The 23,776-nt window shown below is 48.8% G+C and overlaps 1 protein-coding gene and 1 long non-coding RNA gene across 5 annotated transcripts in view; one reads left to right on the top strand and one right to left on the bottom strand.

Annotated features, from left to right (window-relative positions):
* Positions 1 to 23,776, bottom strand: part of DAPK2 (death associated protein kinase 2) — a 111,589-nt gene that overhangs the window by 42,450 nt on the left and 45,363 nt on the right. For all 4 annotated transcript variants that reach the window (XM_059698977.1, XM_059698969.1, XM_059698994.1 and 1 more), the window contains exon 3: positions 5,184 to 5,405. In XM_059698977.1, coding sequence (XP_059554960.1) covers positions 5,184 to 5,405 — 222 coding nt within the window. The remainder of the gene's footprint in view (positions 1 to 5,183; positions 5,406 to 23,776) is intronic.
* Positions 20,250 to 21,595, top strand: LOC132218513 (uncharacterized). Its single transcript, XR_009449217.1, has 3 exons — positions 20,250 to 20,760; positions 20,890 to 21,021; positions 21,209 to 21,595. It is a non-coding gene; the product is annotated as an uncharacterized LOC132218513 (long non-coding RNA).

Genomic DNA, 23,776 nt, shown 5'->3' with positions numbered 1-23,776 from the left:
AAGGTCACACAGCTAGTAAGTGGCAGAACCACCATTTAGACACAGATCTTCTCAGCATCAGTCCACCACGCTACAAAGCTGGAATTGCCGAGGCGAAAGGGACAGCTCGAAGCCACCCCAGGCCCTGGGCATGTGCTCTGAGATGCCTGCTCAGCAGCACCCACACCCTCATCACACTGGGTATCACTGTCTGTCTATCTCTCCAGCTGGATTATTTTTGCTTCCGCAGCACCCTGTGCAAGAAAGACATTCAATAGCAGGTAAGTGAATAAAAGAACAAAGGAAAATTTTTTAAATATAAACATGACATAGAATAATCTAGATTGTATAGAAGGGAAGCCTTGGCCTTTGTAAGAGACCTGTCTAGAGCACTTTGAAGATTTTCAAAACCATAGTGCCCCCTCTGAGACACACAGGACCCAGCAGCCCTTGCTTTCTAATATCCAAGACCCTGCTGGGTCCTGTGAGGCTGGACCTTGGGCACACCTTGGGCCATTCCTACCTTAGAGGGAATGCTGCATAAATGCAAAAGAATATCATGGTGGTATAACGGTGTCTGGTCACCCAAAGTCCCCAATGTAAAGGCTATGTGACGACTTCGGGGGACACCCGCCATTCTGTTTGAAGGTGTGATGTGGGCAAGAGACCAGGTGAGACCATGTCTCCTTTGAATGAAGACAGGAACACCACAGTGGTCCCTTAGAATCTCCCCCAGAGAGTCAGAAAAGGGGAGACTGATGAGCAGTACCCATGCTGGGGTCACTCACATCAATGCTCAGGCAACTCGTCTCAAGATTCTGTTCATTTTCCCCCAACATAGTTTCTCCCAAGGGTTTCTCAGCCAAGCCCTCTCTCCTGGAGCCATTGCCCACCTCCTCCCAAGCTTCTCTCCACTCACGTCCCAAACCCGTTTAGCTTAAAGATGAAAAGCAAAACCTACAGCTGGGCCTCCTCTGCTCCCCTTCCATGGTCCCCACCATCAGGCCCCTTCCTGCGAATCGGACCTTGGCCTCCTTCCTCCCTGCAGGTTGGTCTCCCTGCTAGAAACTCTCTCAGGAACGTGCGTTCGAATGACCTGCAGGCAGGGATTTGAAGAATGCTGACCGATCCATCGGGGACGAGGAAGCTGGACTCAATCTGAGGAACTGGGATGCACTGTCTCCACCGTGGAGCCCTTTGCCAGGCCATTCTCTGGGATGCAACTGCCAGGGTTCCGCTTTCTACTAGCATAGAGTCAAGAAGGCCCCAGAGAGGCCAGGGGTCTGGTATGGGAGACCAGCCCAACCCTCCCAGAGCAGACATATGTTTTCCAGAGCACGTTTCACATGTGACATGAGCTAATCTATTGAGATTTTGAATATATTCTATATAACATATAGAAATCAATTATACGGACAACAAAATCCTCCCCAGCCTGGCCTTCAACAGCCTTGACCAGAGGTAGCTGCTGCTAAGGAGGTCATGCTTGAGGTAATAACAGCTGAAAGGGACCTAAATCAGGGCTGGGTACGTCCACCTAGTGCTGGACACCTTAGCAGAAATCAGGAGGAAGCCCACCCCAGACGACAGGTGCTGAGAGGGCAGTGGTATCAGTGTAAACCCAACCACAAAACTTGCAAATTACAACTGAGCAGGTGGGCACTAATACCCATGCTTAATTATTGGGCAAATCTACTAACCTACCAGGGCACAGTGAGGACCAGGAGGCCAAAGGCTCCTGATCAGCCCAACAGGAGTCACGAAGTCCAAACACAAAAGCCCATGGAAAGCCCTTCTCTCCCAGGAGGTCCTCCCTCTCATTCCCTGGGCAGGCATGGTTTAGGCACAGTCTTAGCAACTCCTAGCACCCCGTGCACAGACAGGCTCCCTGAGAGCAGTGAGACAGCTTGAAAGTAAGGAGGAGACAGAGAAACTAGGAACAGACAGAACTCAACAAACATAGCAGCTCAAGCAAGTCACAGGAGCAGCAGTGTGACAACAGATGATATGAATGGTGACAGCTCTCAAGAAGGCACATAACTGTTGGTTGACCATGAGACCTGCTGGGAGAAACAGGGGCATCTCAAGATCATCCCAGACCCCAACTCCTGGAGTGCTACAAACAGGAAGAAACAGACAATTTCCCCAGCAATTACAGAAATGCCACTTAAAATGACAACAAAGTGTCCTGGTAGGTGTGACTCAGTGGTTAGAGAGTTGGCCCACGGACCACAGGGTTGAGGGTTCGATTCCCAGTCTAGGGCACGTACCTTGGTTGCAGATTCAATCCTGGGCCCCAGTTGGGGTGCAAGCAGGAGGCAACCAATCGATATGTCTCTCTCACATTGATGTATGTTTCTTTCTCTCTCCCTCTCTCTCCCTCTCTCTCTCTCTCACCCCACCCCCCCCTTAACCTCCCTTCCATTCTCTCTAAAGATCAGTGGGAAAATTTCCTCAGGTGAGGATTAACAACAAAAGAAATGACAACAAAGTATCATTTTCTAACTATACAGGTCAATAATTAATGAATCCTGTTTTAAAATAAGTGATGCAGGGCTAGCAAGCCTGCAGGCAAATAGGAACACTGCTGTTGCAGGTGGTACTGGTTAACCACACCAGTGTATGAAAGTGAGGATATCAGGAGCCCTAAAAATGTCAGCCTAGTTATCCCAGTCCTGGGGATTTATCTGAAAGAATGAATTCAAAACAAAAGGGGAAAATTATGGGAAGAAGACTGTTTTATGGCAGTAAAATTTGTAATGATTAAAAGCTGGAAAATAAAAACCAAATAACCAACAAGAGGGAAAGACAGGTATGTAATTTACTGAAACATGATATAGTCAGTTAAAAGGAAAAAAGCTATTTATGGAATTATGTGAACTGGAGGGAAAGTAGAGCAGTAAAATCTATAAGGACGGTGACTATATACAAATAGATAAAAAGAGAGGAACCACAAGAAAAACATAAATAGCTATGGTTGAGTGGTAGGATTATGAATGTAATTTCTTTTCAATCGCCGTAAAGTTTTTCTGATAATAGACTTTTTAAAGGAGTGGCCTGGCCTTCCCAGTGAAGGTGGGCTTGTCTCTCTCTGCTGGGAATCCGTGTGCCAACCGGTGACCCTTAGCCTTGGGGCATGTCACACCGTGGGCTGTCCACATGGCTGGCCACACTGAGGGAAGCCACCAGGCTTGTCTGGGCCAGGCGGGTGCATACACCAACTAGTCCAACTGGCTGAGGGGTCCATGGGAGAAATAGAGAGGATGCTGGGAGTTAGAGAAGGGGGAACATGGGAAACACGTGCATTTACACATTGACATGATAACTTAAGAATCAAATGCAAGAGCATGCAAATGCCCATCTGCAACATAAATCTATATCCTAGCTAAGACAGAGCATAGTTCTCAAATTAGAATGATCTTCAATGCCAGTGGTCCACCCCTCCTGTAGGCAGGTTAAGGATGGCTGCCTGGTTTACAGATGAGATCTGAAGCTCAGGTGGATGAGGTGACTTTGCCCGAGGTCACAGAGTCATGGACTGCTGAGATAAGTGCCACCACTCCTTGGCTAACTGGCAGATGCATACATGCCTACAAGGCTCAGAACATTCTCAGCACAGTGTGCTGCTGCCTGACTGGGCACAGCCACTGTGACTTGTGCCACAGCCCAACTCAAACTCGCTTGTCTGCCAGAACCCCACATCCCATTTCATGGAGACACCTCCAGGAGGGGCAATCCCTGAGAACTTGGTGTCACCTATCCAAATTCCACCAGGATGGGCCAGCATAAGGCCATCCTACCTCATGCTCACAGCTGCCTGAACAAGCAGTGTGGGCTCAAGACCTGGTGCAACCTAACCCACATACGTAACCTAGCAGGTAACTTAGCATAAATTAACTTTTTGCTTAGAGTTTCTAACTTTGCCCTGATTAACCTGGAAATTCATTTAGATCACCCTAGAGTTTATATGGTTTGTGTGATGCATATCTCATAATTGGTTAAGTTTCACAGAAAGACCAAGACGTAATCAGCTAAAATTCCTTCCATAACAACTGCAATCCCCAACGTAGAGGGTCACCGGGACTGTTTTTCAGGAACAAGCCCAGGACATTTTGCAGAACCAGGGGGTGAACCAGCTGAAACCATGAGACCAGCTTGAAAGACCCTCCAGTGACCTCCTGCTGAACTTTCCTCATTACTCATATTCTCATTATAATACTAAAATCTCCAACCAGAGGCGGAGATTTCCCACCATTTTTGAATATGCGATGTATGTATAGCCAGTTTTCTAACTGTTGGTGCCCTGGCATGTCCCCGCCTATACATTCAATGACAAAGCTCACCTTGATGTTTATGCATGATTTCCCCCAATAAAATTGGATCAGATGCTTTGCTTGAGGAACACTGTTCTGGGAGCAATCCCCGGCATGTTCCTTGTTTATAAGCCTGCGATAAAGTTCCTTTTCATAAAATCATCTGTGTTGTCCTTTGGCTGGCTACTATTGAAAGTTTGGACCTGGTTTGGTCCGGTAACCCCACCACTTCCTGGCTAACAGATCTGGTAAGTGACCTGGCTGCCGTGTTCTTGTTGGTAAAATGGGGATAAGAAGAGTCTGTGTGATAGGGTTAGTCTGAGGAATAGATGAGGTAAGAGACATGCCTGGCACAGTGAAGGTAAAGTAACTTCTCTGTGTTGGTAGGATACTTCCTTCATCACAGTCCCCGGGAGGACTAAACAGATGACAAGCATGAAACATGTGGCAAATGCTCTCTAAATAACAGTTATTATAATAAAGGCATCACAGCACAAATGCAGATTTTTCCAGGAAAGGGCTGGAGAAGGGCTTTGCAGAGCCCAAAGGATGTTTGCTCTTCCCTTGGTCATAAAACAGACCCCTGCCTGACAATCTCGCCTGCTGGCCCCTCCGCTCCCCGCTCCATCCTCCCACCTGCCAGCCAGCCAGGAAATGACCCAGAGCCAGCCATTCCTTCCCTTTGGTCCCCAGGGCCCATGAAAGCCAGACCTAGACCGTCACCCTCTCTCCTGCTGCTCGGCCCCCGTTTTCCCCAGGTTTAGAAGGAGGCTGAGGGTCACTGAGGGCAACCACCCACCACTGACTTCGCCTCCTCTGGGGCCTGTGGCTGGAGCTTCCGCCGCCCGGCCTGTCCCTGCTGCCCACCACGGGTCCCGGCAGCCCACTCACAGCTCCAGGATGAGCACCACGTCGGTGCGGTTCTCAAAGACGTCGTGCAGCGTGATGATGTTGGGATGCAGCACCTGCCGCAGGATGCTCACCTCCCGCTCGATGTCCTCCCGGCACACGCCCCGCCGGCTGGCCCGGCTCTGCCGCTTCTTGATGAACTTGGCTGCGTACTCCAGCCCGGTGCTCTTCTCCCGGCACTTCTTCACAATGGCAAACTGGCCGCTGTGGGGACACAGGCTCACATGACTAGGGTATCACTGTGCCTTCAGGGACAGTAATTCAGAGTCACTCTGCCAACTCAGCACAAATCCTGCCACCAGCCAGCATCCCCACCTGGCCATCAACCAGTGGCTGAGAGGGGACAGGTACTGGGCTTCCCTTCTGTTCATATGAACCCTGAATGAATGTTAGCATTGTTGTTTCCAGTGTACAGATGTGACACCGAGGCCCTGAAAGGTTATTGATTTGATCAGAATGGCACAGCCTTGCCCTGGCTGGTGTGGCTTTGTGGCTAGAGTGTCGGTCCATCCACCAAAGGATCACGGGTTTGATTCCCAGCCAAGGGCCCTTATCTGGGTTTCAGGTTTGATTCCCAGCCCCTGTCGGGGCATTTGCAGGAGGCAACGAATCTATGTGTCTCTCTCACATCGATGTTTCTCTTTCTGTCTCTCTCTCTCTACCCCTCCTTTCCACTCTCTCTAAAATCAATGGAGAAAATATTCTCGCGTGAGGATTAACAAAAATAAAAATAAAAATTACACAGTCTTGTCATTCCAAAGCCTCAGCTGGAACCCAAGTCTAGTTTCACCAGATGAAATCCCAATGCCCAGAGGCCTATACTATGTAATGGAAAGGTTAGAAAGGAAAAACAAAAAGACTAGCATACCCTGGTCAGGTGGCTCAGTTGGTTGGAGCATCATCCCATGTACCAAAAAGATTGCAGTTTCAATTCCCATCACCTAGGTTGTGGGTTCAATCCCTGGTCAGGATATGTAGGGAAGGCAACTGATCGATGTTTCTCTTTCACATTGATATTTCTCTCTCTCTCGCTTCCTTTCTTGCTCTCTAAAATCAATAAAAACATATCCTTGGAAAAGATTTTTTAAAAGACCAGCACGGTCAAAATACTAATGGTAAGAATCATCCAGCTGAGTCTCCCGTATCTGGATACAAGCACAGATTCATCCATTGGGAATTGTGAGGTGAGTGACAAACACCTACCTGTATAGTCGCATTTTTGCCCCTTTGCTCCCAACCTCCTCCCCACAAGTAAAATCTTGATTACCTGACATGAGCCAAGCAGCTGGACAATAGGGGGACCCAGCAAATATGAGGGTGATGCACTTAATGTAAAGACCGGGCCAGAGGCTCTGCAGGCTGGGGTGGTGGGGAGCCTGGTGGGGGTGGAGGCAGTCTAACTCTGTGAATAACTAGAGGTGGGGGTTCATCATGGGGAGAGGGCTGATGGGACCACAGAGCTGTAGAATGTTTGGAAACTGAGGCACAGAAGTCAAGTCACTCTCCTGAGGTCATCACAGGGTTAATGGCAAAGCCAGGCTTCAGCGATGGGCACCTAGCCCACTGTCCACAATGCTTCTAAGATATAGGAGTCAGGGCTGGGCCTGGACGCCTTCACTCTGTGGACCAAGACAGCAGCCATAAAGTGGTGTCCATGCCAGAGCAGCAGGCGGCGCTGAGCCAGCTTCCCTGGGAAGGCCAGCAGCCTCTGCTTCACCATCTCAATCCAGGCACCCAGTGCCTGGAGACTGCCCGGTGGCCACCCCTCCTAGGGGTCCTCCCACGCCCCTTCCACCACGGCCCCACGTTTTCTCGCCAGCCACAACACCCACTGCTTGAGACAGAGCTCAGAGCGTCTTGGGTTAAGCTTAATAAGGGGCCACCAGGCTCCACACTTAGGATGTACTCTCTTAGTGGCTCTGGGGTAAGAGCTACACAATGAAATGCTCTGGAGATCTGCCTCAACCTCAGAAAACAGCACCACACCTGAACCATTCCTTTACTAGAATAATACTCAGTGAGGCAACCTTCAAAATAAACCTAAGTGACACACACACACACAGAGGAGTCAAGTAGAGCCAGCAAGGAATAAATATGCCAACATGCTGTAGAGATGTCACCAGACACACATCCTCATTCACTCAACGCTAGCTGAGCATCTGCTCTGTGCCAGGCTCTATGCCAGGCAGTAAAGGGCAGGGACCAAAGGCCTAGACAACAGATACAGAGGAGCTCTGGGGAGGGAGAGGGCCCCGGGGGGCTAGGGTGGGCAGGGAAGGCGTGGTGGAGCCAAATTGATATTACACTGTCCACTAATGTTAAAGTTTCAGCTATTTATGCCTCAATATGCTCTCAGCTGTCGAAACACCCGGCTGACGCAGGTGGAGTGGAGCCAGTCCTCCCAAAGCCAGAGTGAACACATTCAGCAAGATCTCTAACACAGCTGGTGACTTGGAACCACTTTGGGCCTTGGGGACATTGGGTCCTTTAGTGGGTGCCAGCAAACACTTGACGAAGCTTTCAGTCCAGGCGGCTGTGAGTCTCAGCGCGGATGCCACACTCTCTCCTCTCTCTCTGATACCTCAAGGGGCCTGGCATCAGCAGTCCTGGGGGCAGACAGCTCCCTCTTTCCAGATGACTGATGAGAAACCAAAGCGTAAGGATTTTAAGCACGTTGTATACACTTACAGAACACAGAGGCGGAGGCACCAGGTTTTTATAAAGCGGAAATAACTATTTCAGGGGACCTTGACATAGCTTCCCCTATTCTTACGAGGGAAACAAAGCATTTTTCTATATTGCATGCCTGAAAAAATTCCTCCAACTCTCAAAAAGCAAATGAGTGTTTGCTTTCCCTGGTTGAGTTTTCTCTTTGTGTGAGCAGCTGTGGCAATAAGAGGTGTCTGGGGGTCAGGTCTAACGTGCAGGCATCTTCCTCCCGCCAAAAGGAGGTATTCTGAGAGTGGGTGGCCATCGCGGAGTCAAAGGCCAGGCAACAGCACTCATTTCCCCCTCTTCTCGGGGTGGGGTCCTCCATTCAACCTGCCCTGGGGAGCCTCAGGGGACCCAGGGACACTTGCTGGCTTTCCTCTCTTCTTGAGCTCTTCCTGGAAAGAGTGGAGAATGTGCCCCACTAGGGCCAGCCCCCAGGCCATGAGGCTTTGGGCAGTGAGAGCAGACTTCAAGGTCAGACAGGTCAGGTTCTGTAACCTGTGGCCAGAGGCCACCTGCTCTGAGTATCCGTTTCCTCATCTGTAAACTGGGAATTGTGAAGACTGGAAATGTCTGCAAGGCTGGCCCCTAGTCAGCACTAGTCAATGGTAGCTATTATGACACTGAGTTTGTGGCTCAGGTGAAGGCTGAGCAAGAGGCATTAGACACAGAAGTCACTGACTGAAATGGTCTGCAATGTGTGGCCAGGGAATCAGTGTAATTTTTTTAAAAAAAAAAAAAACCCTGATGATCCCAGGGCACGGCCAGCTGTGGGAATATCTCTGTTCTAAGGTAGTAGCCAATTCTTTTCATCCTTAGAGCAGTGGTTCTCAATGCCAGCTGCACGTTGGAGTCTTGTGGGGAATTTACAACTCCTGGTGCCCGGGTCCCATCTCCAGAGAGTCTGATCTCCTGGGTCTGGGCTGCAGCCTGGGAACCAGATGCAGCATGTCCTTGAGTAATGCCATTTCTTTACAACAAGCGATGAGATGCTACCGAAATGTAACTCTTGTTTATATCAATCGGCCTATGGCAAAATTGGCTGCTTTATATGTTGTTTAGCTTAAAGTTGCAGAACCTGTCGATGACGTTAAGTGAGGATTTACTGTACTTAAAAGCTGCCCGGTGACTGATGTGCAGCCAGGGCCGAGAAGCACTGACTTACAACAGCTCTCTGATTATCTCCACTTTCCAGAAGACGCTATGCAGCTGTTACTCATATTATTCCTTGTCCTTTTCCTTACCCTCTCCCCGAGTTCTCTGATCTGACAAGGGAGGGAGGGAGAAAGAGAAGCATGCAGGGACTGTTGTCTTTCCCACCAACACAGTTTTTGCTGGAGGGGTCCGCAATCTAACTACCCCAATACTTACTGGCAAATCAAGACCGAGAATTACCCTGGGCTTTGGGGGATAATAGGAGTGGACGTTTGCATGCAGGCATGCCCTGCTCACTGTACCCAGAGGAGACACATGAAGGCCAGACCTGAGGGTGCTCTATCATGTCCATCAGCACCTGCAGACTCACGGGCAGGTGAAAACAGTGACAGGGATGGGCCCTTGCCTGCCCATCGGAAAGGCTCCAAAGCCAGAAGTTCAGCCCTCTTCCCCCGGGCCTCCCCACCCACCAGTGCAGAGGTCATCCAGTGAGGTTATGGGGGCAAAGGTGAGAGTGAGGACCCCTCTAAGGTTAGGACAGTCACCCAGGGCATCATCCAGAGAGGGAACAGATGGGAGCCATTCAATCGTTAGTAGATATTATTGCCAACACTGATTCAAAAATTAAGAGAATGCTGAAACATTGATACACATATGCAAAACATGCCTATCCCCAGCCCCCCATAGCAACAATCATTACCTAACCCTCGGTCTGATGCATCAAAGGCAGGTTGTCAGGAGGCCCGATTCCTGGTCCTAACCTGCCATCAAAGCTTCGTGGGCTTGGACAAGGAACTGCCTTCTCAGGTTGTGTTTCTCCACCTGCCACCTGAGGCCTCACCTCAGAAAGCTTCCTCTTAGAAAGCGCCCCAAAGAGCTTGAGACAACTCTGAATAGAAATGAGAGCTTTCCCTTCACTTGCCAAATTCCTATCTCTGAGCAGGTGTCCTAGTCAAAGGCCTACCACTAACTGGTCACGACCCTGGGCAGCCTCTTCAACTCCGGGGGCCTCAGTTTCCGCCCTTGTCAGAGGGGGATGAGAAAACCTAGCCTCCACACCTCTCAGGGTTGGTGGGAAATCACGAGATAATGCTCGAGAAAGGACTTTACCATCCAGCGCTGCACAAAGGCAGGAGGTGTGGGTGGGCGAAACTCTGCACTGAGGCTCGTTTGCAAAAGTCATGTAGGAGGGCAGTAAATCGGCAAGTCACGGAAACTACCTTCCCGGCTGCTGCCAGTGTGCTCTCCTGCAATTATGTCTCAAATATACCCCTCTTCCCTGGCAGAGGGCTCAGCTCCTCACTCACTTCACACCTGGGAGGACAGAGCAGGCTGCGAAGAGAATGAGACAGTTGGACCTCATTCCAGAACTCAGCAGGACCCAGGGTGGCACCCCCTGAGGGTCTCCTGTTATCTGCCCTGAAAACAGATGATAAGGAGTAAACTTACAACAGCTCCTCGGCACCAAAAATGATGTTGTCTCCAACAGCAGCTCCTAAGCTTCATGGAAGAGCCTAGTTCAATTGCCCCCAAAGTCTTCACTACCAAAGGGAAATAACCCCGACATGACCCAAATCTCACCACATCTGGATTTTGTATAGCCATGTGGACATTACAACACTTACACCCAGCTCTTCTTTTTGTAAGCTGTGGACGAAAGGGGCCACACACTAACCTGACAAGCTCAGGGAAGGCCTGCATGGCAGTCTTGCGAACTCAAAGACATAAAGTAACCACAAAGGGTGGTCTGAAATTAAAATTTAGCTAAAAGCAGTTATGGTGGGAACTAGTCACCTCCTAGGCCCGCATCTTCCCTGACAAGGTCATTCTTTACCTTAACTGAGCTTAGTGTCATTTTGCATCTACCATAACACATCATTGAAATGTCTGGGTAACTTGTAACTTCCCTTTTTTCTGAACCCCTCAGGGCACAACCAAAGGCCCTGGGTGCCAGGACAGATACCACAAATTCCTTCATTGTTATTGCTATCATGTTAATTGTTGACTGTTAACTATCCTGCACCCACCTAAGTAAAAGAAGTATGTGCCTATCATTTTACTCTTTATCCAATCCCAGAGGGTTCCCCACTTTGCTTTCTCCCGCCTCTCTAATCTATCACCGATGGATTTCATGTAACCCACCGCCTCCTCCTTTCATTGCAATGTATAAAAATAGGTGAAAAACCGCCATTCTCTGGAGCATTATCCCAGTCCATTGAGATTCTGCTTCCCGGCAATTGTTGACAGTTTGGCTCAAATAAACTCACAAACATTTTTTACAGGTTCGAATGTTTTTACATTAACAAAGCTAATTTTATATTTTTCTATTAATATTTACAGGTAGTTCCATTTTACAGATCAGAAAACTAAGGTTCAGGGAGGTGAAGTGAGTTGTTAGTTGGGCCAGGTAGCAGGCCTAGGCGGCACGGTTAAGGCCTAAACCTGTTGAGGTAACTAACAGCGGTGGTGTGTCAAGCAATGAGGAGAGGGGCCCACCCCAGAAGGGAGGAGCATTTTTGTCACCAACACTGTTTAATTCGCCAGTGCATGGTGATAATAAAAAACAGATGGACCTTTATTCGATTTTATCTTTTAGTTTTGAATTCTCAAAAGACAATACACCCCCACGGCCTGCAGCGATCAGACCACTCCTACTGCCCACTGGCCCCCACCTTCCATGGGAAACCACAGCCAAGCAGATGTGTTCTGGCAGCCCCCCAGCAGCTGGCTGCTACAGGTGTTTTGCAAGGTCTATAAATAGGGTGGGCCTAACTCATTCCCTTTCTTGGTCAACTCTTAAATGCCCATGACTTTAGTAACTTGCTCCAAAGTCACCATTTATTGAGGTGGAGATGAGGCAACGCTGCACAGAATGCAAACCCAGGGATGAGATGCCACATGAGGGGAGAGGTATCATCAAATGGGAAGTCTTCCAAGGCAGAAGGATGTGGAGACCAGGTTCCTCCTGCTGCTTCCCCCCAGCGGTCACAGCAGTTCCCCTTCCCACCCTGGAGAACAATGAGCAGATTCCTCTGGAATTACCCTGCAAGTCTTCAAGGCCACAGACAGGGATAATGCTTAGAAGCTTCCAGCCAAGGTCATCCCAGGTGCAGCTCAACAGTTGGGGGCTGAGACATGTAGCTAACATGTTTCAAAGTCATAGGCAGGAGCAGCCTGAATCTATAGCCAATAGGAACCAGATCAGCCTGATCCCAGAGGACCCACACCCTGATCCTACAGCAACAGCCTGTCGGGGGATGGTGTCACCGAGCCCCCTCCTTACCTCTCTGCCTGGCCAGGCTTGACTGTGGGGCCTCTGTGGCTGCCCCACCCCTCCCTACCCTCCCCTTTCTAACATATCCAACCTCTAGCTAGGCCACTTCCAATTCCCATGAACAAGATCCTTCCCCCCACTGCCTTAGTAAACAACCTGTTTCTGATCTCCTATATCCAAGTCCAGGATTTAGAGTCAAAAGATCCAAGTTCTATTTCCAGCTCTACTACTTTTAGCAAATCACATAACTCTGAGCCTCAGTTCCCTTGTGTGAGGTAACACAGACATAAGAATATCCCGGTCTCACCAGGTTGTAATGAGAATGACACGAGACCGGTATGTGAACGCATTATGCAAACTACCATTTCTCCATGAATGTGAATTATTCTTTCTCTCCATCCACTGGATCACCACATCTGAATCCTGGTCTCCATTTTCCAATCCCAGTGTCTTCCTGAACCTCACTCAGCCTCAATGAAGGCCCTCCTCAGATCCCAGCTTAAAAATAGGTAGTGCTGGGGTAGACTGTGGCAGCTGGAAAGCAGGGTCCCCAGGTGGTGCCAGGATCCAGGAAAGCAGAAAACACTTCAGGACACAGTTATCCAAGGTCAGAGCAAACAAGGGACTAGATATCCAGGAAGAAGCCAAAATAGGGTGAAGAAATAGAAAGTTACCAACAGTCAGAGAAGGATATGGGGTCCCAGGGCAGAGAAATGAGGGTAATGAGCAAACATTTATGAAAAGCCACGTGGGAACTAGGTAGACAAGCAAAGAGTGAGAGGCCCAAGGAGCAGCAGCCAGGCCAGCATCCTGTGGTAGAGGCCCTGGAGCAGACGGAAACATCAGCACAAGGCCCGCAAACACAAGAGCACCCAGAGCCGTTCAAATGGCCTTTTCTCCCAGCTAGTGACTAGAACTCACTGTCTAATGACCCGTTTCTCCTTTGACCATGTTGTCAATGCCTCTCCAGTCTCCTGACAGTGCCTTTTAAGTTTAAATCTTGCACAGAAGCCCAATATGTAAACCAGATAAAAAGCGGTGCTTCTTTTTGGGGAGAGGCACTCAGCACCCACCCCGATGATGTGTAAAGGGACTTCATGGAACCCCATGAGCTCCAGGGAACACAGTTTGAGAAGTATGCTCTATAGCATGAAAGGATGCTCTTTGATGATACCAAAACAGTTTCAAGCTGTAAATGAAGAAAAAAGGGGAAACAAAAACCACTGGTGCTTCTCAAAATTATTATCTAGTCTTTGAAGAAGTCACTCTGGCCAAGCCAAGCTCAGGGTAAACAGAAAAGAATACAGTTAGGATAAGCATCAGGAACCAGAAGTCTCCAGGGAGCTGAACCCTGACCTAGAAATGGCCCCTGTCCACAAAGTCACAGGTGTCTGCCTGTGCAGGCCCATAGCAGCTGCTTTCACAGGTTAGCTCAGTTAATTCCCTAGTCCTGCAGACTAACTTCCTTCCTCTGACCTTTTTTTTAAGCCAGAAAAATTTCCTAAGGCACAAAACAGAAGGAATCGTTGAACACAGCCAAGTTGGGCTGAGGTATGATTACTTTTTAGAATCTATTTTTAAGCATAAGCATATTTTGATGCTGTTGTCAAATGAACATGAGCTCACAAGTCCAATCCCTGAAATAAACTAGACTCCATACACAAAAGTGTTCACCAAAAACACAGCTCAGAGTTCTCTGGTCTTTCCCATAGAGTCTAGCTGACATGATGTAGGTTACTGTAAAAGTGTTGGGCTTAGAGCAGCGGTTCTCAACCTGTGGGTCGCGACCCCTTTGGCGGTTGAACGACCCTTTCACAGGGGCCGCCTAAGACCATCCTGCATATAAGATATTTACATTACAATTCATAACAGTAGCAACATTACAGTTATGAAGTAGCAACAAAAATAATTTTATGGTTGGGTCATAACATGAGGAACTGTATTTAAAGGGCCAGAAGGTTGAGAACCACTGGCTTAGAGGGTACCATCCATCCCACCCCCCACCCACCTAACTGTCCATTCATCAATCCATTCACTCACTAATGTATCCCCCACACTCACTTATCAATCAGTGTCCTAAGTGCTATACACAGGATCCACCCCCACAACTTGAAGGGCTTACAGTCAACTGGGGAGATCGGACAAACACTAATGGAAAAAGAAATATGTTCTGGATGTGAAGAAATATCTGCCTGGGGGTCAAGTGAGTGGGCAAACAGGAATCGCTGCAGCAGTTCAGGGGAGGGAAGGACAAGTACTACTGAGGGGGGTCAGGAGAAGCCTTATGGGATTTGAACCAGGCCTGGAAGAAAAGCTGGATTCAGACAGGCAAAGGGAAACTGCCTGTTATAGCTGGAGAGGCAGGGGGGTGATACACAAATGCTCTATTCTGTGGAGGCCCCAAGTCACCACCTCTCCACCTCACTTCCTCCCGGTCAAGTAGCCACTTTCTCAAGGAAATATCTCAGGAAGCTGAACTTGCCCTTCCCCCACCTCGCTGTGTGGTGGAGGGAGGGATAGAGCAATGGGTCAAGTAGTCAGTAATGCTCAGTTGGGGCAGACAGCCTTCTCATCACCCCAGTCGTGAAGCCAACTGGCCTTCGCAGCCTGGGCAAAGCCCAGGAGGCTGGACCTACAGTTGATACCTGAAACATGAACTCACGCTGCAGAGCACGAAAGGGACTGCTAAGAGAAGACAGGAAAACCCAGATGGCTGAGGTTCTGCTATCACTGTGGGGGTACAGGGTCATCCCTCATAAAATGGGGAAGTACCGCCCCTCCAGTGCGGAGTCTCCTGTACCAGCCTGTCTCCTGGGAGCTTTGCACCTCCCTTTGGCCCACATCCCCCTGGGATCCTTTCCACAGTCACATAAAGTGACCACGGGTTCCCAAGGGTAGCCTGACCTCATTCAAAGTAACTCGTTCACATTTTAGCAGCATCCTTGACCAAGAGGGACTTTAATGGTGGCAAGTTTAGGCACACACTGGGCAAGAGGAGGAACTACTTGGAGGTAAAAAGGAAGGTCTTTCCACTTTCCTAACATTCACATCAAATAGATGGGACGGACTATGTGTGTCTGTGTTTGTGAATGTGGGTGTGTGTACAAATCATAAACTATTATTTCTTCTGGTCAATTCTCTTCTGCACACCTGGATCTTAATGTCCAAAAGATTCTTGTAACAACTTCTTCATTGATATACTCAACTCTCCGTCCTAAGGTGGATGCTCTCTGTTTCTCAGCATTTCTGTGAATTTTTTACCCCAAGTTGGTTTCCTTGTCATTACTTGACAATGCCACAGATCACCTCTCTCAAACACTCAGGGTTGTGAATGGGGAAGACCATACACTGTGGGTACAGCACAGGGATAGGTGCCCTGGATCCATCACCTACGTCCAAGTCCCTTTCTCTCTTGGGACCTCAGTATCCACATCAGAAAAAATGAAGGGTGGGACCAAGAAGCTTCTTTCAGGTCCCTACCCCCATCCCAGCTCACCCTCTTAGGAATCTCTGATGCAGGTCAGTATGTCACATGGATCTATCAATGTGAGACATAGGAGAGATTTCTGGGCTTCTCGCTGTACAGAGCCCAGCCATGAGTTCATGCTACTGAGATTTATCAGTCACATGTTAACGAACTAAATTTCCAAAGAGAGAGGGGGATCGGGCTTTGGGCAAGGAAAGCAGATCTCAGGTACTCTCAAGATGCCCCTGTACCATCTTCACATCCAGCAAAATGCTGAAAATACCCAATGCCAAAGGTATTTCTATAAAAAGTGACCAGGGTACTCACCTTAGTCCTTAACCCCCAACCAGGCCCTAAGGGCCTGGAGAGTAAGTACTGTCCTAGTCATCTTTATACCTCTCACAGGGCCTGCTCAGCACTGAGCAGTAAGCAGGGATTCAGCCAGTGTTTGCAGAAATAAAGATCTAAACCAAGCATGTCAAACTCGCGGCCTGCGGGTCGCACGTGGCCCACAACAAATATTTTTGCAGCCCAGCCAATATGATAGTATGTAAGAAACGTTTCAATAAAAATTTTGTAACTTAATTTTTACAATATCCTGTTATACATAATTATTAATAACGAACTACAACATTCACTAATAACTGGTTACTATAATCGTGTTGCATTCATTTCCCTTATGCGCCTTATGCACAGGCGCACCATTTCTCTCCACTAATACAAGCAGCGATATTTTAGCAGCCGATGGCCACGTCATTAGTCTTGGACTGACTTGTTTGGTGTGCACAACAGGAACTATTTCACTTTCGTAGAACAAGAAAAATAGTTCTTTTTGCGTTACGTTTATTAATTTGTGCAGTTATTCAGTGTCTGATAAGTTAATGTTCAAGAAAAGATATTAATTTTTATTAAAATGTTCTATTATTTTAGGTTAACGATTACTCATTTATTTCAGCCCTTTGTATTCATGTCTCTATCAAAATAAACCTACGTTTCTATGAAAATCAAAGCTTTTGTTTTTTTGCGGCCCACATAAACTTAAACCTTGTTTATTTGGCCCGTGTTAGCCTTTGAGTTTGACATGCGTGCTCTAACCTGAGGCAGAAGTGTGTTGAAGGACTGTCACCCACAGCCAGACCTGAGGGCAGCAGGAGAACCTCCCTGGCAGACTTGCTTTAAAAACAACACATTCTTGATATTTTTTTTATTTCAAAAGGAGTGTGTACATTATTTAAAAGAACAAAAGAAAGACAACAGAAAAGCACAAAGAGGAAGCTTCCTAGGAGAACCATTGTTATCATTTTGGGGTCTGCTCTCTTGGACTTTTTTCAGTTTGTTCATTTTTAATGTAATTGGTATCATGCCATATATACCATTTTGGAAACTGCCTTTTTAAACTCTCTACTTAATGTACTTCCCACATAATTATTTGACAATCTAATTTTAAATAATACCCCACATACAGATAAGCCATGGTTTTTAAAGCAAATTCTTGATTGTGGACATTTCTATTACTTCTATTTTTAATACAATCCTATATAATAAAGAGGTGATATGCAAATTGACCATCACTCCAACACACAAGATGGCCGTCCCCATGTGGTCAAAGATGGCCGGCAGGGGAGGGCAGTTGTGGGCGATCAGGCCTGCAGGGGAGGGAAGTTAGGGGTGACTGGGTTTGCAGGGGAGGACAGTTGGGGGAAACAGGCCAGCAGGGGAGGGCAGTTGTGAGCGATCAGGCCTGCAGGGGAGGGAAGTTAGGGGTGACTGGGCCAGCAGGGGAGGATAGTTAGGGGTGACCAGCCCGACAGGGGAGCAGTTAGGCATGGATCAGGCTGGCAGGGGAGTGGTTAGGGGGTGATCAAGCTGGCAGGCAGAAGTGGTTAGAGGCAATCAGGCAGGCAGGCAGGCAAGCTTTGTTAATTTTTCTATTAGGGCATTTGCCTTTTTCTTATTGTTCATAAAAACTCTTTACATATATGTGATATTAACCTTTGTCATATATGTTACAAATATTTGCCCTGATAGTATTGTAAAGGAGCTTTAGGTCTTCTCAGCATCAAATAGTGTTAGCCAGTTTTTTTTACTTTACGTCTCTCTCCTCCTACCTGCCACTTTAATCACCTGACTACTGTGTCTTAGGATCACACTGAAGAGGAAAGCCTCATGGCTTGGTGATGGGTCACCGAGGCACTCAATCCAGGTTATACCTTCAAACTTACTGCAAAGGCCCCAGAGGAATTACCACGACCCCTTCCCCCACACCTGATCCCTTCCTCATGTCGCCCCACTCTTCCTCCTGACAATGTCCCTTCTACTGGCTGAGTGCAGGGAAGGAAGGCATCTGAGGGTGAGCAGTCCTGCTGCAGAGTGGGCCTGGTGCCCCAGGTGGGCTGCAGTTACAGGGGATGGGGGTCGTGAGGGGGGTTGGCCTGCACAACTTTAGGGATAAAAGCATCTCCCTGCCCCCCAATTATCCATTATGTTGTTAAGTGTCCTTTGTAACAGGCACAGGTAATGGCTTTCTCTCAGAAATTAGTACCGTGATGATGTCTATCTACCCTGAACAAATATTCTTCCTCATTTCAGATAATGAAAATGACAACCTTGTTTCCCTTTTGCTCTTGGTAGTCAATGGCAACAACTATACTGGCCTAGCTCTTAGGTGTATTGCCTTCCTCCTTCCTTCACTCTAGTCACTAGAGTGGCTCTCAAACTTGGTGGTATAACAGAATCATCAGGGGAGCTTGTTTAACCCTTTTACAACATAAGCGAGTATAGATGCAAGAATGGTTTCCATTTTGGACCGTGGCAGTTAACTGGTTAAAATGCAGGTATCTGGGCCTTACCACAGATTTGAGAAATCCTAATCTTTTGGAGGGTAAGTGGCTTTTGATCTTCTACATTTATTTTCAAATTCTCTGTGCCTCTTATTGTATGCTGCCTCAAATCCTCAACAGACAGGGAAAACTAACTCTAAGTGGTTCTGTGTTGCTATCACTGCAGCACAAAGAAAGTGAGCTGCAGAGCAGGCCTGCAAAGACTAAACTTGACCCATTTCACAGACAGACAAAAGGAGGCCCCAAATCGTTAAAGGTGTTGACCAAGGCAGGACACCCAAACACCCATTTACAGTCCATCCCAATGGCCAAGTTGATTGATTGCAGAGCAGAAGGCTTTGCCCATAAGAATAAAATGGTGCCGCCCCTTCCCCCTTCTGCCTCCATGCTCACAGGTGGCCCATTCTCTCACCCCTACCCTGAAAGGGACTTGACTTCAGATCCATACCCAGCCTCCCTGTGCCCACAGCCTAGAGTTTGGGGGTGGGGTGGGGGTGAGGGAATAAGTCCAAGTCCTCTTAGAAGCAGATTTCCTTCCCACCCTCCTCCCACCGAGCCCCATCTCCCTAGCAGAAGCCAGAGCCTTGTTGAGCAAGCGGCTCTGAGTTGCAGCTGTGCCACCTCTCTGTCATCACCAGCCCCAATTAGCAGCGACCAAGCACCCTCAGGGCTGCCACTCCTTCCTGGTTCCTCTAACTCTGCTCTAAGCCATTACAGGATTTGGCGCTGCCTACCCTGTCTCCTTCCAGCCTTACTGTGGGGACACGGGAAAGGTATGCGTCACATCCAACATGACTTATTTTTCCTCCGTCCACCCAAACTAACCTAGAACGGACCTCTGCTTCGAACATGGCCTCGTCCCTGTAGAAGCCCACGCAGCAGGCCCCCCTTGCTAGCTGCCTCGAGGTGGCCTTGTCCTCGCCCACGTGGTTCACATTGGAATCACGGGGGCAGAGGTTAACAACAGGGCCCTGGGCGTGCAGGGGGCTCCAGTCTGGGCAGGACCCCGGGATAACCCCGCCCAGCTCTGTGCCTAAGCTGGTTCTAGGACTTCGGGTGAGTCTCACTTTTCTGTGCCTCTGTTTCTTCATCGGTAAGATGGTATGACAGCCACCTCAGCGGTCGTGATGAGGATGAAAGGCATTGACACATGTACGTGCCCAGAACAGCCTCTGGCACATGATCAACACCGATAAATATCATTTCCATTTTAGCGCTCTGGGCTTCAGTGTCCCCACCTGTGAAATGAAATTAATACACTCAACTCACAGGACTGTGGAGAAACTTTAGTTACAGAAATGTGCGAACACGTAACTCATAAATCGTTGGTGCTCGGGATGTGGTGAAGGGGGAATCCACTGGACACTGAATGTCATGGATCAGAGCACATGTTCTCACCCAGGGGTGCAGGCTGCCTTTCCTGCCCCCCAGTAACCCAGAAAATCGCCTCCGCCGTCAGAGCAACAGGCCCACAGAGCAGCCACTGGCCCCCACACATTCCTGCCTTATCTGGAGGGCTGGCAGGTCCCGGCTTTCCTTCCAGAGCAGAGTGAGAAGCCGGCTGTGTCTCACACATCAGGGCCCAGGACAGCCAGGGGACAGACTGTCTCCTTGGGCCTCTTGCCACCACCCCGTTTCCTCCAGTTCAGGGACTCTGCAGGGTCCTAGACAGAGGCTGGGTCTGGCTGGCAAGGCTCATATACACACAGAGAAGGGTTCCCAGATACTAGTAAACAGCGAGCTCTGCCTGGATCCCTGGGTCTCTGCCGGGTGGGCCACCTTCAGAGCAGACCCAGGGGAATTGCCAGGGACTCAGCCAGAAGCAGCCGAGATTTCCAGAACCACGACAACAAACAGGTGCTCTCTGTGTGCACAACTCAACGCCTATCACGGCTCTTACCGCCCTGGACTATTCTGACTATCTACTTGCCTGAGCGCCCCCCCCACTGTCCCCCCTCAGCTGAAAACTCCCGAGAGGCAGGGTCGGCACTGTCTCACTCACTGTTGAGCTTTTGGCATCTCGAAGTGCTCAGTGAGTGTGCGCGCAATAAATGAGTCTTGGGTGGAGGCACTGGGAACACAGAGATGAACAACAGGCAGTTTCTCATTCAGGTAAGTACCGCCAAGCATTTGAAGAGGGCACCCTCGCAAACTGCTTTTCTAAACTAGACTTTCCGTGTGCCTTCTCTCTCGTGCTCTTTGAGGGCAGAGCTGTCGGGCGGAACTTCTCTTTACCCACAGGACACCTAAGCTCACACCGAGTGCACAGTAAGCCCTTCGATGTGGATGGACTAAACTCAGCTCAGGAGCCCTGCGCATACACTCTGACCGAGACCGCCCAGCTGGAGAGGGATTTTCCCATGGGTCCCAATGGTGAGTAAGACACAACGTAATTTGGTCAAAACCCCCTTCCTCTCCAGCCTAGGAATGATCGGAGCACGCTGGGGCAGGGCGGGGGACAGGCAAGGTGTCAGACCCAAGCCTTTCCAGGCACTGCAGGGAAGGGGAGGGACAGTCCTGCTCCCACAGCTGCCAACAGCTGCTTCTCACAAAATTACAGGGTCAAACCGCAGGGGAGAGGAAGGACGCTTTTCACAGCTGAAGAAGCACGCGGGGCAGCTTGCCCAAGGTCACAGAGCAGTTTACAGCGGAGCAGCCCAAGACCCCAGGTCGTTCAACACCTAGTCTTTGTCTTGGATTTGGCAAGGATTTCCAAACTTTTTCTAGTAGCAGAGCTCTTTTTCTTGTCATTTATTTTTTTACATTTTTAATGCAGTAATAGACACAAACATGGCTAAATAAAAATGAAATTGCACAGAAGTTCTTTTAGCAGAATCAATCCCCCCTGCCCCCATTCTGCTTGCCAGAGGCCTTAAGAACATAAGAATGTTTGTTTCAAAAAATATATGAAAGCAAAGATGCTTTGGTTGAAAGGGGAGCAACACAAAGCACTTGTCTGATTACTACACACACACACACACACACACACACACACACACACACAACCCCTACCCAAGTGTGTACCATAGGACTCCATGTGAAAACCACACAGCTACAGGAAACTTCCCTTACATCACACCTCCTGCTTTTCCTGGGGCCTGCCGTAGAGGCAGAAGGAACCTTTCTGCCTGAACAGACACCCCTGCACCAGGTACACCTGGATTTTGTTCCACAGCTCTTCCCACACCCAGACTCTTGAGTTCTCACCATCTACAGCAAAAGAGACCCTACAGAACTTCAAGTTTCCTCAAGGCTCAGGCTCCGACCCGAGGGAGAGAAATGGGGAGGAATCCATGTATGTCACAGCTCATAAAATAACTACAGCTAGTTGGATTGGCAGTCATGCATACCTTAATATGAATTAGTTGAATTAGACTGCTTTCCTACCACCTGGCAAAATTCAGCTATGCTGAAGAGAAAGGAAATGTTGATGTAAGAGGAGAAGAAACTGTGTTGGGGATGGGGAGAACTGAAGGACTCAGGGAGAAGGCAGAACAAGATGGGCCCTGCGGTGGAAGGCTTGGGCTGCTAGGAGGCAGCATGAGGGCACCTGTGTTGGCAAGCTGGGAGTAGGAAATGACAAAGGTATCAGAGGAATGTAAAAAGAAGGGTGGGGGCACGCCTGGTTGCTTACTCCACAGTCCTTCCCTTATTTGAAACACTTAAGTCAACACTCTTCAACCGCCTCCACTACTGGCAAAAACAGTTTTTTTAAAAAGTTCTGGTCTGCACTGGATCTTGCTGTGTGGCCCCATCAGATGCTGAAGGCAGGAACTTCCTAGCTCATCTGCTATCTCTAGATCATTGTTCAGCCGTGGGGAAATGCAGCTTGCCACCTAGAAAGGACAGTTAACCATACCCGATGGCGCAATCTCCTTCCTTCCTCCTCCTTCCCCGAGCACTCACAATGGGTATGTTCTTGCCCCCAGATTCAGAGCAAATACACAGCCCAGACAGCAGCCTCTTCCCACCAGATGGCGATGGGAAGGAAGTGGGGGCACTGACCCGCAATCACAGCTCCCAACACAACCTTCCTGGCATTCTCCCTCCCTCCCAGGGCCTGCGCTGCACTTCCCTTCCTGTCCTCACCACTGGACATGGCACCCCTGAGAACACTGCTCCCCAAAGTGTGGTCCTTGGACCAACAGCATGACTTCACCAGCAACTTGTTAGAAAAGCAGAATTTCAGACCCCACCCCAGCATGACTGAGTCAGAATCTGCGTGTTAACACTATGCCCAGGTGATTCACATACATATTATAGTTTGAGAAGCCCCATCTTAGAAAATATTACATACAGCAAGCCTGTAACCCATTACCTAATGGAATCCTGGGTACCCAAAAATTCACTCCAAATTCTCTTTGGTTCTGGCTCTTCTTGCTGAAAATCTGGATCAATAAGACTGTTTTCATAACTTGGAAAAGGCAGTATAACACAAATTAATAAATATCTAATGAATGACTCCTATGAATAAGTACTCTTGAAGAGGAGCTTTATGATTTACGAAGTGGTTTCACCTGAAATCTCTTATTTCATCCTCACCAAATCCCTGGAAGGCCCTTGGGGACAGGTATCACTGACTCCTACTACAGAGGAGGAGCCAAGCTCAGGACCCTTGGAGAAAGTGGCATAACCAGCCTTCACATCTGGATCCACAACTGGTGGGAATGTTGTGGCTCAATACGGATTAAATATAGGGTTCGGAAGAAAGGATGATGTGCTTTGATTTTTCAATGTTTATAATTACAGTAAACTAGAGGCCCGGTACACAGATTCGTGCAATGGTGGGGTCCCACGGGCTGGCCTGCACCCTCTCGCAACCCGGGACCCCTTGGGGGATGTTGGAGAGCTGATTTCGGCCCGATCCCTGCAGGCCAAGCCAAGGGACCCCGCCAGTGCATGAATCTGTGCACCTGGCCTCTAGTATGCATATAAGATCTTTGGTTAATCTCTTCCTGCCCTCTCCCCTCCCCCCTTCCCTCTGAGATTCATCAGTCTGTTCCATGTTTCCATGCCTGTGGTTTCCGCTCCTGCGGTGAGCGTCTGCCCCCTGGTGGTCAGTGCGTGTCATAGCCACCCAACAGTCGGACGGTCAGATGGTCACTTAGGCTTTTATATAGAGAGATAG

The sequence above is a fragment of the Myotis daubentonii genome, chromosome 1 (genome assembly GCF_963259705.1).
Source record: "Myotis daubentonii chromosome 1, mMyoDau2.1, whole genome shotgun sequence".
NCBI lineage: Eukaryota > Metazoa > Chordata > Mammalia > Chiroptera > Vespertilionidae > Myotis > Myotis daubentonii.
The sequence above is the reverse complement of the archived record's forward strand: the minus strand, read 5'-3'. Positions and strand labels throughout refer to the sequence as shown.